At 35.4% G+C, this 20736-nt stretch overlaps 1 protein-coding gene across 2 annotated transcripts in view; it reads right to left on the bottom strand.

Annotated features, from left to right (window-relative positions):
- Positions 1-20736, bottom strand: part of LOC149556796 (uncharacterized) — an 88986-nt gene that overhangs the window by 44535 nt on the left and 23715 nt on the right. For both annotated transcript variants that reach the window (XM_089831337.1, XM_089831338.1), the window contains exons 2-5: positions 4160-4360; positions 3772-3874; positions 3577-3656; positions 3351-3428 (exon numbers count right to left, since the gene is read on the bottom strand). In XM_089831337.1, coding sequence (XP_089687463.1) covers positions 3351-3428; positions 3577-3656; positions 3772-3874; positions 4160-4360 — 462 coding nt within the window. The remainder of the gene's footprint in view (positions 1-3350; positions 3429-3576; positions 3657-3771; positions 3875-4159; positions 4361-20736) is intronic.

Genomic DNA, 20736 nt, shown 5'->3' on the forward strand with positions numbered 1-20736 from the left:
AGCATGTTCCTAGATACTCTAGGTCGAAGATTTATCCACCAAGGGGGCAATTCCCACGCCTTTGTAGTTACCATCTACATACCTTCCTATTTATTTTTGATACCATATGGCCTTCTATCCTTTTACTGTTGGTGGTCCTATCGGGTTAGGAATAACCCCCCATAATGCATTGGGTCTCTTTTTGTAGGGTGCTTCCTCTCCATCTCTTTGGCATTTTTCAATTACTTTGGTTACACAGCCATCCCCTTCACAAATGAATAGGTCATCCATTTTAACTATCACCTTGAAGGGTGGTCCTAGTGCTGCATCGTACTCTTCTAGGTCAATTTCTTCAGCATCTTCCTCATTTACATCCTTTACTAGTGGTTGTAGCTTCTTTATCGATGCCATAGGCCACGAATCCTTCCCTTCTCCCTTCATAAGGTGCTTTTAGTTTCCAGCAGTCATTAATCCTTACCCAGAGCGTCGGTGGGCCAAACAAAGCATTTCTCAAGTGCTTGTGAATCCTCGGAATTGCTATTCCTTCTACTTTTTTTCTAGCCATTCGTTCTTCTGGATTCATCATGGGTTTGGTCCAGTTGTTGTCGGGTCTAAGCTTATCAAGGAAGAGTTTAAGGAACTTGACAGCATACAAACGACTTATGATTTGCATAACTGTCCCAAAAGAACAAGGAATAAATTTTGGACAAGCCAAAACCGAAACATGAGTTGAGAGTAAAGGATAATGAGTAGTTTGATTTTGTGCACTTGCAGACTTTAGGGCAGCTAGTTACGGGACATCCTTTGAGCACAACTAAATTATTCTTCATGTCCACTTGGAAGAATTTTGGTTATTGTGGTCATTTCATAAAATTATGTGTGCTTCTAGATGATGATGGGTTGATTGTAATGAGTTGGATCGTTGGGATATTTGACTTCCCTATGGTACCACTTGCAAGCTATCTGTCAATGTCATGTTTTCAAAGTCTAACCACAGAAGTAATACTTGGTTATTTGATTTTACAGTTGGTTATGCTGACTTCTAGTGCAGTCCCTTGATGGTGACAAATCAGATTGTTGTTTGAATCTGCGTGAGGGGAGATACTAAGGTTTTTACTTTTTGGTTCAATGGATTATTCATTATGTTACCCAAGATTGTGATTGGCAAGGAGTTTGTTGATGTGATCTATCTTGAGTTGCCTTGGCAAGATACATTACATAGCATTCATTGCAGCCCGCTTCGAGTATTCAGACCTATGGGAGTTGTTCTAGTTTACACCAACTTAGGATGGACTGATATGACTTTTTGTATGGGTGTTTTGCATTTCCATGGAGAATCATTTGGAGTTGGAGTTGGAGTTGTTCGGTGTTGACAGCTCCTTGAGATACTTTTCTCTCCTTATAATTGATAATTGTAATTGTGTGATGATTTGGGATCCTGGCACTGACGTGTTTGGTGCCTTACTTTAGTGGGATCTTGATGAGATGCTTCACAATTCTGACTATGGTGATGTTCATGTCGGAGAAGTGCAGCAGATTGGTGAAGCAACATTCCCATGGTCAATATGGAATCCAAGCATTTAATTTCAGCATGCAGGTGTGGTTTGTTGGAAGGCAAGCGATCTCTGCGAAGGGCAGGCTGTAATATCCCCTTTTTAAACAATAGAAGTAAATTAAATAATTAAATTTTCAGTTGTCAATATATATCAAACTTAATGACAACTTAATTTAATTCTTTTATTAAGTATTAAAATGACTTAATGACAAATAAAAGGAAATGAAAAGGCAAGAGGAAATGGAAGGCCAAGAAACATTCAGAAATTATAAAAGAGCATTGAGAGGATTGTTGGGGATGACGTTGAGTTTATTCATTTCAAGATTATAACCTTGTGGGTTCTAGAGATTTGGACTTTGTCCATCTCAGCATCCTAAGGACGGAATCCATCTTGAAGAAGACTAGCTACAGTAGCGAAAGATCTGTTCTGGCTAGCGCGTGCTAAAGATAATAAATAGATCTGCTAATTGTATATGGTTTACCAATCCTTTTGTACATCCTGTATCTATGATTGAGAAGTTCTTTGTGCATCCAATCTTTTTGTAAGTTTTATGGCGATGATTGGATGATATTTCTGATGTTATTTTGCTGAAAATTGTAATGATTTATCTATTTGAAGGCAATATTCATATTTAATTTCAGATCTCTATTTCAGTCTGATATTATATAATTTCTTCTATAATTTGTTGAATGAATAGAAATTACTTCTCATGCAAATTTGTTGTTTAATTCCTGTGAGACCTTTTGTAAAATTTGGTGCAAATATCCATATGGGATATTTCATTCTAAAACTAGAATTTTCAAAACATTTAGAATTGTTCCAGGAGTATCTCTAGCAAGCGATGAATCCAGCAACCGGTTGCTAAATCTTTAGCTAATAATTCTCAATTAAACTTATAATTTTCTCTTTACAACGAGATATGTCCTTCCCCTTATTTCTCCTTCAATTGCTATTTCTTTGAGTTCCATGGTTCCTAAGCCCTTGGCCCAGGGAACAAAGTGGCCCTCTTGCCACTCTTTGGAACATACTAGGTCCATGAAACCTCGCAGAAGCTATAACCAGCAGCACCATGTGACTCCCAGCAGTTCTTCGGGATGGCCCAAGGCTCACCCTTGCCCTAGGCTGTACCCCTCAGTTCTGGACTACTTCTCGCCTGTGAGTAGTTAGTTGGTTGTCTCTCTTTATTTCTTGTTCTTTTGCTTTCTCGTCTTGTCTTGTTCTTTTTGTGGACACCATTTGGTGCTCCTGCTGCTGATGGTTTCTTCTTTGTATGCCTTTCAGTCCCTTAGACCCCCGTGGACTCTTGTTGGACACTAATACATTTATCTTATCTATACATTAAATTTAGTGTTCTTTAAAAGTTTAGGAAAATTGGTCCCTGCCCATTTTCCACTTTGTAAAAATTTAAAACAACACAATCAGCATAATAGCAGTATACGAAATTCAATTGCAGTGCAAAACAGTGATCTGGAAGGGCTAATCTATCAATTTATGGAGCTTTCCAAATATAAAATTTATGTGGGGTGTTAACAGAATTGGGTAGAACATTAAAAATCAACATATCTTTGTAATTTTAGCACCCAGCTGCTTCCACAACTAGTTCAGACATCACTTTGCTTATGAAAAAGACATGCTTGAGAAAGAAATCATCCTATGGTCAGCAAATTGAATTATTACATGTCGCGCAATTCATTTTGTTGGAAGTGGATGTCATCATATAGTTCCATCTAAGTGAAGAAACTTCAATTCAGTCCACAAATTTACATAGCATCACCCTAGAATATAGGAGCTTTGAAGCATGTACAAGTTAAGTACCTGTTGATCATTTGGAAGAGGATAAACATCCCCAAATATTGTCACTCTTGCATTTGATAGACCACTCCATCCAGGTATCTATGTCAGAAACCAAATCCTACTAAGTTTAAACGAACATTCCCAAATCTAGCTGGGTATTAAGAACTGCTTCCTCTAAAAACGCAACTAACCCAACAACAAAGCATTCCTTAAAGAAAGTAAAAAGTTTCAGATATAATAACATTACCTGCACAACAAGAGAGCACCTTGGATCAGCTAGCAAATTCCTTGTGTGGATAGCTAATGGTGAGAAAGAGAAAATTGGATCTGCATTGAACAAGACATAATACTGAACACACAAATGAACTTCTGGTAATTCAGCTTGCTTCTAGATAATCCAACAGTAGTAAAAAATGTTGCACACTGAAGATATGTAACTTACGTCCCATGGAATCAGAAGCAAAATCAACTAGTGAACCAAAAGGATATCCTTTTCGACGATGATGCATCCGAGACATCACAGTGCACAAATGTGCAAAGCGAGCCTGCTTGTCCACAAATCAGTTTATCAAATTAAACAGCTAAAATAATGTATAAGAAGTAAAAAACAAAACACAGATGGATTATCAAATTGAGTGAATTACTTTAAGTATCAAAGAGGAAGTATATTTCTAAGTGAGCAATAATTAGAGATGTTTGCAAAACTTAATGACTTTTTCAGCTGCACTATTTTTCGTCTTTATTGATATAATATTGAACTGACAGAGTTCAAAGTTATGCTCAAGAGTAGAATTTACAAAACAATGATTATGGATTTTAATGCTTTTCACCTGCTCCATGAGGTTACGAACTGCTAAGGCAGGACGAGGCAAGCCATGGGCTGAAGTTGCACTTTGAACACCACCTGAAATCGGAGTACGGAAAAGCCCTGTTCGACTGCCTCCACTTTGTCCACCTATCAGTGTACTCATGATAATTGAACTTTCACTTTTCTTATTTTCCTTACCAGGCACTTCACTTGAGTTCATCATCTAAAATAGAAAATAAAACATGTATAAAAAATCACGATACCTCACAAAATTGAATTGTTGCCAAAAAACAAAAATAAATTTGGGAAGAAACTTTCCTACTTGAGTATACAAGGAACCAAAACATGGGACTTTTGAAATGAACAAATATTCCAAACAAAATCTGTTCCTAGAATATTAAAAGCTAGAAATTTTGGATATAATCCACTCTTTCCTCCATGCATCTCCCTGCAAATGACATTCACTTAATAATAAAAGCTCATATTTCCATGTAGGTTTTCATCAAAATGTATTTATCTGAGGAAAAAGCCAAAGAATCATCTTTAATTAGATAATGCTCAATATCCTTGTGATGTTCCAAAGCATAATATCTCCACTTGAAAAGACATTACAAAAGCAGAAACTAATATATATATATTAGTTTTTGCTTATAAAATGTCACAGGAAAACATTTTTGTAACAATGATCCAAAATATTATTCATAGAAGGGAGGCGTGGCCCAACGTGTCATGGCACGGCTCCCCATGCATTAAACAATAGAAACTTGAAGTATTTCAGTGACTGCCTCTCAATAGAAACTTCTGCCCCAATCACTGGAGGACTTCCATCCTTTAACCACAAGGACATTTTTATGCAAACTAAAGGTATTTATCCTTCGCTATAGGCTTGTATCAACAAGGTAAAGCCAAATGCGCCACCAACAGAGACATTTCTGGGATATCCCTTTGAAGAGATTTATCATGGCCATCATCGCTATTATAGAGAGCCTCCATGGAACCACACTTTAGTAAAAATGCACACCTTCTCTTCACATTAATAGGTTCTTCAATTCTACCCAAAAATGGGTGCCTCTCTACTACAACATTTTGGAAAGTCACTATGAGATGGAGGAGGCCTACTTGATCTCTTCCCTTTCTTTAAAGGACGGTTTGTGCCACGAGAATCTGTTGCATCGGCTTCCTCTTGCTCTCTAACATATCCTGCTATTTGTTGAGGTGCTAATCCATTACCATCCTCTCCTAGACATGATTTGATACCCTGTTGGGAATTGCACAAAGATGAGCTTCTGCGCGACTATATGAACTTTTCTACCTCACATTACAAAAATTGCATATTCAAACAAGTGTTTCACTCCTTTCACTTGTTCTATCATTGGACATATTTCCATAAAGGTGAATTTGGATCGATTTTGAAGGTTTGAGAGCTACATTAGTTGTCATTGTCCTATTAACAACAATTTTTTTCTATTAAGATAGAGTATTAAACTGAGAGAGTAGAATCAACATGGCATAATAAAGCAAGTTCAGTGGCCAAACTGAGCAAAGTCCCGAACCTAGGAGGTACCAACCCAACCACCCAAAAGAAAGGATCATTACATCACATATACAGAGATATACATGAAGTTCAGATTCAAAAACCAGCATCAGCTAATGGAAACAGTTGGATTAATCCCAAGCTCCAATGATGTTATTACTAACATCAGCTTTGTCGATCTCAAATGTCCCCAGAATAGGTTCCACAGCAGGCCCAACAGGAATAGGGTCTTCCCAAGACGGTGCTTTCTTGGCTCTTTCTTCAGCAATTCTCTGATTTCCAGCATGAATATCAATGCCCTTGCTACTAGTGAACTCCTTGAGCGACTCCAGCTCCTCTTGATTAAGCATGTCTTTGTAGACATTAAAGTAACTGGCAAATTAGACGTCTTATTTATAGATCAGCATTGCTCCCTCTCTAACCAATATCATGAATCTGCCTTTGGGAATGTCTAGCACCAAGGAAACCTAAGACATGATATGAAAATGAATGAGTTTAGCATTAAACTCAATAAGGATTCTCCTACTGTTTTGGAAGATCTCTTCATTTCTCCTCAACCATAAGTACCATAAGATCTCAGACGAAAGAGCAAACCAGAATTTGTTAAGATGCAAACCAAAAGTATCACAAAGACTAGTTAAGGCATCAACCATAGACAAACCTGGCTTATCTTTCCAATCATTAATACAAGGAAAAAATAAAGACCATACTCTTTTATAGCATAAATGCAATCAAAAAACAGGTGTTGAAAAAAATTAGGACAGTTACAAATAGAACAGGAAATGGCTTTGACACCAACAAAAGACAACACAGACCCAATTGCAAGCTTTTGCAACAAAACAAACCAAATAAAACATAACTTCTTAGCTTCCACATGTAAGTGCAAAATTAACGTAACAAATCCATCTACAACTAGGCCAATCCATTTTCCACACACTGTTAATCCTATCAATAATACAGTTATCTTTTTTAAGCATGTTTAGATCTTCTTAGTAGAAATAGCATTAAAAACTTCCCCATCATTCCACTTGAGCTGCAAAATGAAGTTATCGCAATTAAAGATGCTGCCAGAAAACCAAGGCCCCACAGCTTTAGAAATAAGAGAGTAGGTTTTCTTATGAGTGGCAGGAATAGAATACTTACCCCTGATTTCTTCCCAGGAACCCAGCTGGTTGTTGAGAAGAATGTCTCTTACAAGGACAACCCCCAAATCAGCCCATTTCCTGGTTGAGCAGGACTACATAAGTGCAAGAGGCTTGGAATTAAGATAAGTCCACCACCATAGATAACGATCCAAAACAAAGTAGGAGAGCCACCTACAGCATACATGGAGCAAATAAGATTCCTCACTTGAACCCAAGCTTTCCAAATGGAGCAGAATGCTTTGGATCCAAAAGTCTTAACTTTGATAGGGATATCTTTCCACCTTTTACCTTTGTGAATAGGGAAAAGCTGAATATTATTCCTTATCAGCACATTCCAAGACTCATTTCCCACTAAAGCATTGAAAACCTATTTGGAAGCCAAAGCAATGCCCTGTTGCTTAAGATCCTTGAGGCCAAATCCTCCATCCTGCCTAGGAATAGTACACCAGCCTCATTTAACACAATGCCTAGGAATAGTACACCAGCCTCATTTAACACTAATAATTGGAAAAAAGCCAAGCAGAGGAATAGTACAAAGCATGCAAGGAGAGAAATTTTTGAACAACCTGAAATCTACCCCCAAGAGAAAACATATGGGTCTGTCATTTGAGATGCTTGATATTAATATTAGAGAGGACCCTTCCACATGTCCTTAGCAGAGGGGTCAACAACAAAGCGGATGCCCAGATATCTCATAATATGGTTCAGACCAGCCTAGGGCCAATTTTTTGCCACAAGCCAGTAAGGACTAGCATCAAACCAACCAAGAATGATAGACTTCTGAGGTGCAATTTTTGCACCAGATGTAGAGCAAAAGAAATGGATCCTATTAATAGCACTGTCGAAATTGGCCTCAGAAATCTCAACAAATAAGTGGAGGGAGGCCTATTAGGGGAGGACCAAGACTGGTATCCCTCAAAATGTAGTGGAGGGCATCAGCAGCAATGACAAAGAGAGCAGGGGCAATAGAACAATCCTGTCTGATCGATCTCTTAAGCAAGATGGGCTCAAAAGTTCCCCATTGTCTTCAATCGCAGTGGAAGAATCTTGGAACAGAATAGAGACCTGATTGCAAAAGTACCGAGGAGATCCAAAGGCTTTTAAAACACCAATGACAAATGACCATTCAACCAGATCATATGCTTTTTCAAAATCAAGCAACATCATTCCAATTTGCTACCCAGAATACTTGGCCCAATTCATGCCTTCTCAGCTCATAGTGAGATTCTCAAGAATATATTTGCCTTAAATAAAACCAGTCTGAGTCATAGCCACCACCTTGTTAAGAAAAGGGGAGAGCCTTCTAGCAAGAAGTTTGACAATGATTTTATAGGACAGATTTAAAAAGGTGATGGGTCTCCAATGTTTCACCATTTTTTTATCACCACGCTTAAGCAACCATTTAACTACGCCTCTATTAATGTCCTTTCCTAGGGTGCCGTTCTCATATGCATCTTCATAGAGGTCTAACAATTCATAGGCAATCCAGTCAATATTCTTTTTATAAAATTCCACAGGGATACCATCAAGGCTCGCGGACTTACCATTACTCATATCTCTGATAGCATCTTCAATTTCACTGATAGAAATCTTCCTGTTCAAAAATTTAGCATTTTCTTATCAATTTTCCTAGGGATTGGCTGCAAGCATTTATTAAAGACATCCTCATCATGAGAGAGCAAAGTAGGGAAGAAAAGATCCCTATAGAACTTGAAGAATGCATTAGCAATATCATTTTGTTAGGAACATGTGCCATTATCATTCTGAATCTCATCAATCCTCTCTCTAGCCTATTTCAACCTGATAAAGTTGAAGAAATATCTTGATCCTTTATCTCCTTCATTCAGCCAGTTCATTCTGGCCTTTATTTTCTGCCCTTGAATCTTATGCATCTGGATTTTCCTGAGATCATTCTTGGTTCTAATTAACATGTTTTCTAACTTAATATCAACACCATTTTCCACCAGATGCCACTCAATATTTTTCAACGCGGACTATAAAGAATATTCATTCATGGCCCCTATCTAAGGCATGCTTTTTACCCACAATTTGAAAAACTTTTCTCCAAGCTTGAATCAGATTACTCCATTTCTCCTGAGGGATGCAACTCTTACTACAAAACTTAGATAAAGAGGTGGCGCATCTGATGGCTTCTAAAGTATCCTCGTCATCAAGGACAGAGACATTAAGCTTACAAGAATTATTAGGCCGAGCCAAGCGCTTGGTGGAGTGATCTGAAGATAATGCCAGAGAAACAGAGATGGGAGAATGATCCAAAATAGAGGCCAGGAGAACCAAAATACAGGAGACTTCATTTAAAGAGAAAAAGGAGGAATTGAAATAGATCCTATCAAGTCTGCAATACACCCTTTTCTTCCCTGGCTGGTTGTTACACCAAGTGAACCAGACATTTTGATAATCCTTTCTTTTACCTTCAAGGGGATCAATAAGATTAAGCTTACTTTTAAATCTAACCCAAAAAAAGAACTCATTCCCTTTCCAACTGTGGCCATTGCCCCCACACTTATCAGCAGGGTGTTCCACCATGTTGAAATCTCCAGTGAAGATCCAATGAGCCTTAGGTAGATGGGCATCAAGCCATTCCCAAAATCCATCCCTTTTTCTATAATCATTTGAGGCATAAACATTGCAGAGCCCCAATATATCATCATGAATTTTAACAAGAACCAAGGTTGCACAGGTACGGGGGTACTTGGGGTGCTTAGGGTATGGGTATGGCTACAACTATTTTTCATAATAGGGGACAGGGGTACTTAGGTATGTCAAACTTTATTTTCAATTATACTTCTATATTTATAGAAAATCTGAAATTATTAGTCATGATAATGGTTTTTCAAAACAAGAACAATGATAAAGTTTGCAAATGCAATGTATCATTTTCAGTTTCAGATTTGCCATGTGTTTGTAATAATAATATATGATAAATGTTCAGATGCATAACAGATAAGGCAGACTTTAGACATGAACAACAAGATCATAAATCAAATGACAATGACATATTGAAAATGATAAACTTCTGACTTGACCAGTGATAAAGTTTATTGTTAATCAATATAGTATCAAAGTTTCAAACTAGTTAGGTATTGAATTAAGCTCGATAAACAACAAGCTGATACACAAACCAAAAACCAAGAAAAAAATCAGAAATCTTACTCAAGGTCCTTAGCTATGATGCTCTCCCTCGAGTACCTGGTACTTGGAATACGTGTACACAATACTTGGGTGCGTGGGTACAAGTACCAAGGGTGTGGGTACTCATGCAACCTTGACAAGAACCCAAAGAACTTTGTGACAAGGGGAGGAACCATTAACAGTAATACTATGACTGAATTTAGGCCCATCAAGAGTGGCAATACCCCCTTTACCACTATCATGGTTAGACCAAAAGGCCTTGGCCTTGTCATAGACAAGACTAAGGTTAGAAGCAGCTCGCTTGCCAACCACTTTGATCTCTTGTAAACAAATAAAATCCTTGTTTTTAAGGGAGTTCCACCATTTTCTCACCAAATATTTCCTGTCAGCCATTTCCATGCCTCTAACATTCCAACTATGAATATTAAAAGGTTCATCATCATGAGGTAGATTTATTATTCTTATACAGCTTGTTAAAACATTCAGGCACTTGTGGGGTCTTGTGCTTAACCGCATTTGTTTCTCCTTTAGAAATAGAGGGTCAATCAAAAGTTTTCTTTTCCTTTTAGCCACATCTTGGAACTAACCACCCTCCTCACTAGGTTGGATGGTGCCTTCAAAAGGATCAGCAGCAGGGGAAGATTTAGGCAGGGGTTCAATTTGCACCAAACATGTTGCATTAGCATTACTAATATTTTCAGCCCTCGCAGCAATAGTTTCAAGGGCAATTTGCTATGCATCCTTCCTAGGTAGAGGAGCTATCAGACCAAGGGGGGTCTTAGGGGAACAACCAGCAAGGCTCTAGGGAATACAAATAGGGGAAGATCCTGCTTGAATAACATCATACTCCTCTTCATAGAGTGGGTTAGCAAGTGAGCCAAACCCAAAAACTACAAGTGAGTTCTCTGAAGGAGACTCTTTAGGGATACTTTGATTAATTGGGCTAGCACTAGCCTCAAGAGGGCGCACAGTCGACTCTGTAGGAGAATCTTTTGACTCATGGTTAACTGAAAACTTGAATGTTCTTCAAGGCCAAGCAATCCTCCTTATTCTGGCCATTAAGTTTTCAATGAAAACAAGCTGCAAGATTTCCAAGAAGGGAAATTTTCCAAGTGAAGAATTCATTTTCCAATTCTACTTGAATTTGGTCCCGTATATCAACTTCTGGGTGAAGAGCAATTAAAACTCTAGCATTAAGGTGAGAAAGAGTTACTCTGTATTCTTCAACTTGCAAAATGGAACCAATGGGCTTAAGAATCTGGGGGAAGAAAAGGCCAAAATTCCAATTGCAAGTTCTTAACTTCCAACCAATTAGGAGAAGACCTAGCCAAAACTTGTTTGAAATTTCCTTTAAGGTTCCACTGGAAGGCCCTAAAAATTGCCTGACCAACATTCCAATTTCCCTTCTTGAGGGTCTTTTCTTGCATAGCATGGTTCTTAAGAAAGACAACAAAAAAACCCCTTTGAATCATTCGGCTGAAACTCACATGAGTTCCACGTTTAGGCCCCCACACATTGTTTATCCAATCATCAAGAACGTGCAAGAAGAGATTTATTATCCATACAAGCAAAAAAAATAGCAACACTTTTCAATCTAGATTACTCATTCTTGCTAGCTCTTACCATATCACCGTTGGGAGAGAGTTTTCAAACCAACAAGATGACCCTTAACCTCTTCTCTTTTGGAACCTACATCTTCAACATTGCACTCAACGCCCATTCCACGTCCATCGGTTCCAACACCCAACTCTTTGCTTGTTTCCAAATTTGTATCTCTAGTGATTCTGCCATCAAATGAAGACGAAAGTGGGCACACTAGGACGACAATGTCAGCAACAAGTGTTTTGTAGGAAAGTTTCTCTGTTGCAGGAATGTTTGAAGGATTTTGTGCAGTTAGATTGGCATTAATACCTTTATTGTCCCCATTTTTTGATGGTGTTGTACCCTCATTAACTGCCATAAAAGATTAAACGTGAGGGAGAACCAAAAATGCCAAACTCCAGACGGCACTCACAAAAGAAAATAAATGGCACATACACACGAAGCAAACAACAATAGCACACAAAAAACAAAAACTGACCTTGAAGACAAAAAACAAAACCCAGGGGGCCGATATAAATGCAAAGACCACCAAGTAAAAACATATTAGAAATATTAATCTTTCCTTAGATGTATTTTATTTGAAATATTCCAAGGATCCCTACTTAGATGTATTTTATTTGAAATATTCCAAGGATCCCTACTTGTAGTTTGTCCTCTAGTCCACATGTGAAGGGCATGTCATTTACATGTCCTCTAGTCCACATGTGAGGACAACTCATTTTGTAATTCCTTGTATAAAGGAAATTAGTTTATCCTTAAAAGGATCTTGACACTTTGCACACACTTATTATGAATGTGGCATTCATAGATGTTGGAGTTACAAATGTGACTCCTTTCTCATCTTTATAAAAGAAATGCCTCCTCATTCTTTTCTACATATCACATTGATGTTATTGTAATGAGCTATTTTGCTCTGCCATTCTCTCTCTCTCTTCTCTAGGCCTTCGCCTTCATTCATTATATTCACAAGGGGTTTTCTTTGCTTTCCCCTTTCAAAATCTTTGTCGCCTTTGTTTCTCTACATTGGTGTACGCTCTTGGAAGTTGTTTATTTCATTGTAACATTTCTTCTCACTTAATTCACTTGGATTGATTCAGTTTTCCTTGCTCTAATTTATATTTCTTGCATGGTATCAGAGCATAGGTGCTAATCCTTGTTTTGAGTTCTTGTGTTGAAGGTTGCCACTCATTAGGGGCTCACCTTACTTGGAGACTCTTTGAGAGACGAGTTTTTTATTTGTAGTTTCATTAAGCTCGTTCTAACATCTTGTGTGTGCAGGTATTATTGTATTTAGATTAGTATTTTCATCTAACCCCTTGTGGAATGTTTCTTTTATTGTAAGTTTCACTACACTAATCTTCTCAAGATATTGACCTCTTCTCTAACAATTGTTGTGCAGGCTACCTATTTCTTAAATTTAAATATTTCAATGTCAAATAATTCAATATTGTTCCTTTATTCATTTTTCTCTAAGATCATTAATCAAATTTTAATCTTTTTATATATAAAACATTCTATATTGCAATTTTATTTTTTGCAATATTTATATATTTGAATATGTCGCTCTATTTAACTAACTTATAATAGAAAAAAATTAAATCCAAACTTAGATATCTATGCTCTTTCTCTATTTGTTTGAGCTTGTCTCTCTTTTGCACATTCTTTTTGGCCTTCATTCCACCTTGGCATTCTTTGTTTAGCGATTGCACTGCCTTTTTACTTCATATCCCTTACATCTAGCGTCGTAGGTTTTTTTCTCTATGCCTCCTCACCATCTTTATCGCCCTATTCAATCTTTTTCTTGTCCAAAGTACCTCTTCATCACAGTAATAGCTCATGCAAGCATTTTTTTTGGTACGTTCCTCATTGTATGAAGTTTATCCTATTTTCCTCAATGTCATTTATTTTGTTTGGTTGAGTCTCTCTGAGTGTTTCCTTTAATCATTTTTTCTACTGCATTCATTTTTTACTATTCCTACACTTTATCTTTTATATTCCTTCAGCTGTGTGGCAGTGTTTCTCTCTACCCTGCGATAGGTTTGCCAATTAAGGCTGAAATTTCAACCGGTCATTTCATTTGGAGTTTCTTTTTATTGCATTGACATTTAGATTGTGTGTTGTTCTCTTTTCCTAAGCCTTGTCAAAAGTGTTTCACCTTCTCTGGCTCTATGTTATTTTGTCTCCAATCTACGGGTCCCTATGATGGGCGCGTTCACCTTGGGATGGTCTCTTCATTTAGCGTGCATTTCCATTTCCAGCGTTGTGTCTAGCAAGCTCTTGTTTTTTCTTCGCATTCATTGTAGGTCATTTGTTTAAGTTTGTGGGCCATTGTGTCTAGTGTTTGTATGTTGAGCTCCTATTTATCCCCTTTGGAGCCCCTCACTGCACTTTCTTCTTTGCATAATTCGTTCGAGCCTCCTCCATTAACCACGTGTCTTGTCTTTTCTATTTGCGCTTCCAGGATTACTTATTCCATTCATGTCTGACGATTACATTATTTGAGTCATTTTTTTCTCATTGAGTTCATTCATCATAGCCATCTTATTCTGTTGGATATTCTTTGTTTGCAGGACTCGGAAGAATTAAGTGTTTCATCTGTGCATTGTCAGTATCGTGCTCTCTCGCTCCTTCTCGCTTGTTGGTTTCTTATCCTTATTCCTTCATTTTGTTTTTGCATTCTCATTAGTAGGTTCACTATTATTTTATTCCTTCTATCATTCCCTCCAAAGACATTTATTGTCAAAGATTTTTTTATTATTCCTTTACTCTTCCTTCATTGGGTGAGTCTCTTTGTCATATTCTATGGGTCGGTTCTCATTAAAACCTGAGCTAAATTTAATCATTGTTTTTCTCACTTGATTTGGTTTTGATTGTTTAAAACCTGAGCTAAATTTGAGTTCAGTTTATAACATTTTTTTCTCCACTAACAATTCAATAGCATAATTCTTGGTTCTTCATTTATTTAAATAATCTTTTTAATACATTTATATTAAAAAAATTTCTTTATCCATTCTTGTTTATTAAAATAAGGGGGATAATTTGTTTAATTATGTCAACTTTAATACCAGAAATTAAACTTTAACAGTTCTAATTATCATTCATGGAAAATGCATATTTCATTTATTTTCCGTTTCACACATTTATTGGATGTTGCAACTACTACTTCTGTTGAGACCGCTGCTTCTGCCTCCCAAGATGAACAAGATGCTTGGAAAACTAAAAATGAAGAGACTTTAGGTTTGATTGGCCTTTCAATTCTTCCTGATTTATATGTTTTGATTGCAAATTGCTCTAAAGCTCATGAAGCATAGGCAATTTCGCAAACTACTTATGATAGTGCAGATGAATCCTACAAAATTCAATTGCAGGACCAACTCAAGAATCTTAGGTATACGGATTTCAAAACCATGGATAAATTCCTTTTAAAGTCTGATGCTCTTAAAAGTCATTTGATTGGTTTAGGTGTTCAATTAGCTAATATCTGTTCGATTCATAGTATCCTTATAAAGTGTCTTCCTAGACAATTTCAGCAATTTATTACTAATATTCATGCTCAACTTGTGATTCCTAGTTTACCTTCTCAATTGAATTATGTTATTTTTCAAAACTTATTGTGTCAAGAAGAAGCTAAACTCATTCAATTTGGCACTCTTAAATCAACTGAACATGCTTTCGTATCTAGGAATTCAAATAACAACTTCAGATCTAATCATAACAATCATCATAATAACCAATATCATAATCATAATAACTCTAATCATTCAAATAATAAATTGCATGTCAAGTCTCATAATTATAATAATAATCATCATAATTCAAACCATAATAATAATCAATGGAATAATTCCAATTCCAAAACCACATTGTACTTATTGTGGCAAAGATGGTCATGTGATTAATAATTGTTTCAAAAAGAAAAATGCTAAAAAAACCCATGAAGAACAATAATCAACATCAAAAATCAAATCATAAAAAATGTAATTGTAATGGTTCTAATTCTCGTCATGCTTTTACTTGTAGTTATAGTATTTCTAGACCATTAGAATGGATTGTGGATAGTGGTGCTTCTCAACATGTTACTTCTCATAAGGACGTTTTTGATTCTTTGCAACCCGATTTGACTAACATTCCCATTCAATTAGCTAATAATAACACTTGTAAAGTTGAAGGGTTAGGTGATGTAAGTGTTCGTAATGGAAAATTGCATGATGTCCTTTATGTTCCTGATTTGAAAACTAATCTTCTTTTTGTTTCTAAGTTATGTCAAGATTATAAAGTTGAATTTTATAAGGATATGTGTTAGTTTAAGGTATTCTTTACATACCACTATTGATTTCAATATATGGCATGAAAGACTTGGCCATTTAAATTATGATTATATTACTTTAATGCAAAAAGAAAATATGGTTGATGGATTGCCTCATATTATTCCATCCAAAGTTGTTTGCATTGGTTGCATGAGTGGTAAGATGCATAGGAAGCCCTTTCCAAATGGTAAATCATGGAGGGAAACTCATAAGTTGTTCTTAGTCCATAGTGACCTATTGGGCCCCATAAAGAATAACTCCATCCAAGGTTCACGATATGCACTTACTTTTGTTAATGATTTTTCAAGGAGAACTTGGATCTATTTTTTGCATAGGAAGAATCAAGTTCTTGATACTTTTATTGAATTTCATTTATATGTTGAGAGGCAATCTGGTTTTAAACTAAAGATTCTTCGAACTGATAATGGGAGGAATGTGTCAATAATGCTTTTCATTCTTATTTGAAATCATGTGGAATTAAACATGAGCTTACTATTCCTTATACACCACAACAAAATGGTGTAGCAGAAAGAAAGCATAGGACCATTATTAGCATAAGACGATTGTTGAAATGGCTAGATGTATGTTACATGCTAAGAATATGCATTATAAATTTTGGGCTGAAACTGTGTCTTGTGCCACTTATCTTCTTGATAGGATTCCAACCAAACCTCTTAAGGATGTAACTCCCAAAGAAGCTTGGTCCGGTAGGAAGTCCGATCTACATTACTTAAGGATTTTTTGATCTATTGCTTATGTTCATAATGCTAAACAAAAAAGGCATAAATTAGATGCTAAGTCTTCTCCTTATATTTTTGTTGGGTATGATGAAAATACTAAGAGTTATAGAGTTTATGATTCTACTACGAACAAAGTGCAAGTTGCAAGGGATGTTTGTATTGCAGAAATTGGACTTCATGATTGCTCTAATGTGCAAGATGCGGAACTTAGTGGCACTAAAATAGTGCTAGTGGAGGACCAATCTCCTTCTCTAAACCCTACTCCCACTCTTAACCCTCCTTCTCAAGCCCCTTCTTGTATTCCTCCTATTTCTTCTAATGGACTCTATTACTACTAAGAGAAAACCTAAATGGGCTCAACGCTTACTTAATGAAAGTGATGATTATCTTATTAGATTTGGTTGACTTAAGGCTAGGAGGATTAATTATTGCAATTATGCCTTAATGACTTCAATTATGAATTCTAATGATCCTAAGTCTTTTGAACAAGCTAACTCTCAACCTCATTGGCAAAAGGTCATGCAAGAGGAATATGATTCTTTAATTGCTAATCAAACTTGAGATTTAGTTACTTTACCTCATGGTAAGAATTTAGTTTTGTGCAAATGGTTATATAAAACCAAGTTGAATGTCAATAATGAAATTTGTAAGTTTAAAGCTAGATTAGTTGCTAGAGGCTTTTTTCAAATTGAAGGATTAGATTATAATGAAATTTTTTCCGCCGTTGCTAAAATGTCTACTATCAAACTTGTTCTTGCTTTAGCTTCTAAAAGGAATTGGCCTATTCATCAAATGGATGTTAAAAGTGTTTTCTTAAATGGTGATTTACATGAAGAGATCTATATGACTCAAACCCCCCGGTTTTGTTAAAAAAGGTAGTGAAAATTTAGTTTGCAAGTTAAAAAAATCTATCTATGGGCTCAAACAATCACCTAGGGAATGGTAATCAAAGATAAATTCCTTCTTTATTTCTCAAGGATTTACTTGAAATAAAAATGATCTAACTTATATATTAAGCATACTCAAGATGATATTATCATTGTTATTCTTTATGTGGATAATTTGATTCTTACTTAAAGTTCAAATGCTTTAATTTTTGATATTAAGTTTCAACTTAATCAAAAATTTCAAATGACAGATTTTGGTATTTTACATTATTTCTTAGGCATGCAAATTTAGCAAACACCTGAGGGTACTTTTCATTCTCAAAGCAAGTATGCTCATGATCTTTTGGAAAAGTTTAAGATGAATGATTCAACCCATGTTTTCAATTGCATGTGAATTAGGAACCAAATTAATGGCTAATACAAATACTCCTATTGTTGATGAAACTTTCTATAGGCAACTAGTAGGAAGTTTGAATTATTTAACTCTTACTAGACCCAATACTGCTTATGATGTTGGTTTACTTTCAAAGTTTATGTCTAAACCTCAACAAACACACTTCAAAGTTGCTAAAAGAATATTAAGCTATATCAAAGGAACAATTAATACGGGATTATTTTATGATGCAAATTCTGATTATACTATACAAGGCTTTACTGATTCGGATCTAGGCCTTTGCCTTCATAATATTCACAAAGGGTTTTTTTTGCTTTCCCCTTTCAAAATCTTTGTCTCCTTTGTTGCTCTACATTGGGGTATGCTCTTGAAAGTTGTTTATTTCATGGTAACATTTCTTCTCACTCAACTCACTTGGATTGATTCAATTTTCCTTGCTCTAATTTACATTTCTTACAAAAAAAAGCCACGAAGATTGCCCAGGGGATGCCAACAAGGTAGTTCTTAAAGTTCCAAGGTGTAGGAAAGTGTCCTTGAAACAACCACTTGCACTTTCCTCTCTTGTTAACAACAAATTCATAAATCAATTATTAAATAATGAAGGTCAAAAATTTGATCAACTATAAAAAATTAATTTTAAAAATTATAAATATAAAACTATAAGTTATATTTTAATAACAAATTTATAATATTATTTATTTAATATTTCTATTATTGATTATTTAGTATTTTATTATTTAATTAATACATTTATATACAATATACTGATCTAATTATAGTTTTTTAACTAAATATTAGAATTAATTTATATTTCTATATATTATAAATTTAACATTGTTAAATTCTAATATATGAAAATAAATTAATTTCAGGATATTTTTAGTAATATAATAATATTTAAATTTTTTACTTAATTTTTCCTATATGAAAACATCAAAATTTTAAAATACATTAATACTAAGTCTAACCACAAAACTATTAAATATACAATAAATGTTTGTACACTTCCAAATAGAAATAATAAAAATAATATTGATCAATTTTATATCCCGTTTTGTAAACAAATATCAAATATATATAAGTAAAATTGTAAACATTTTAATAAATAAATAATCTGAAATTTTCAGATTTATTAAACATATTAATAATTATAAATATATGACATTAGAAACTATAGTCTAATCTCATATTTGAAGAAATACTTAGGAAACGGAAACACAAATACAAATCTAGAAGAATGAATTTCCATGCCTCGTTGATCCTATGCATCTGCAAAAATATGTATAAACAGGGTCGTTTGTTCTCCAGCCTCCACTAATTTTTCTTCCTCCTACTTGTAGTGTTTGCCTCTGCTTGTCCTCTGCAGAAGCGTCAACAAATGCTTGCAGTGATTGCCTCCGCCTGTTGTTCGTCCTATGCAGAAACATCTACAAATGCTTGCAGTGTTGTGTCAAACAAGAAGAATTTTCCTCTTTTTATTCTTGCAAATCGTGCATATGAAACAAAAGGTTTCCTATTTTTTACGGCAAACAAAATGGGAAAAACATTCCTAAAATCATGCAATCCACAAATCATAAAAAAACATTCCTACAAACATGAAAAATCTCTCAAATTCGTTTTAGGAATTTTCGATAGAAGTTGGATTTGACCAAATAATATGATCTCAAAATTTGAAAAAATGTAGAGAACTGTAAACTTGTATACATTTGATAATATGATACTTCAGCATTGATCAATACCAAATGCCAATATGATAATGATAAAGATAAATATTAAATGCCAATTGATAGTTAAAAATCTCAATATCATCATTGTTTTCTTCAAGATCGAAATCATTTAAATCCAAGGCAATGGTACTCCCACTAGGTGTACAAGGGGTTGAGTATGAGAAAAACTCAATGATATAGGCGGTGTGGGGGAAAATTACCCTGTAGTCCAAAAATGAGGGTTCGAAGCTATGCTCGTGAAAAGGAATAGAGAAAATGTGAAAAGACAAAGTGAATAGAGCAAAACAATATCAAGTGAAATGATGCCTTTGAGGGCATTTTACAATTTGATGCAAAAAAAAAGTTAAAAAAATGTTTTTTAATTTTGTTTTGACCACTCTCTGGCTCTCAAACCCACGAGTTCACCCCAAGTACATGCAAGGTGTGCCCTAGATGGCCCTATACCAACAACGAACTCAATTTGTTTGATGCCTACCTTGGGTAATGTAGGCAAAACTAGTGTGGGTGTGGAGACCTTGACACACATGCCCTACAACTTGAACTTTTGAAAACATACCACCATGAGGCCACATGAACAGAAGCACCGGAATTCATTACCCACAAATCAATTGTAGTTTCAATTGTTGACAAGACTAATGCAAGTTCATTCTCTTCATATGTGGTGTTAACTTCATTGTCATCTAACTGATTTTGCACCTTTTAATATGACCAGCAATTCTTCTTGGTGTGTCTTTTGAGACAAAGCAGGCAACCTCCATTTATACCTCTAGACTTAAGATCTCTTGGTAGATTTTGATCCTCTCCTATTATTATTTTTGCATCTTTCTTGAGGTCTCCCTTTATTGCCAAAAATCAAACACTGCCCAATGATTTTCCTGGATTTTTCCTTCTCATGTCTTTACTATGAGGGGAAAACTCACAAAATCATCAAAATTTTGTAGTCTTTTACCCGACACTGAATTGTTAATTGTCATTACTACTCTTTTCCAGCTATAAGTTAGAGAGCACAACAATAAGATTCTTTGATTTTGTCATTTAGATTTATATCCATGACAATCAATTGGCTAATTATTGCATTGAATTCATTTACATGATTTGATATGTTGCCCC

The sequence above is a fragment of the Cupressus sempervirens genome, chromosome 5, assembly GCF_028749045.1.
Source record: "Cupressus sempervirens isolate cs-2001-9-10 chromosome 5, ASM2874904v1, whole genome shotgun sequence".
In the NCBI taxonomy this organism is placed as follows: Eukaryota; Viridiplantae; Streptophyta; class Pinopsida; order Cupressales; family Cupressaceae; genus Cupressus; species Cupressus sempervirens.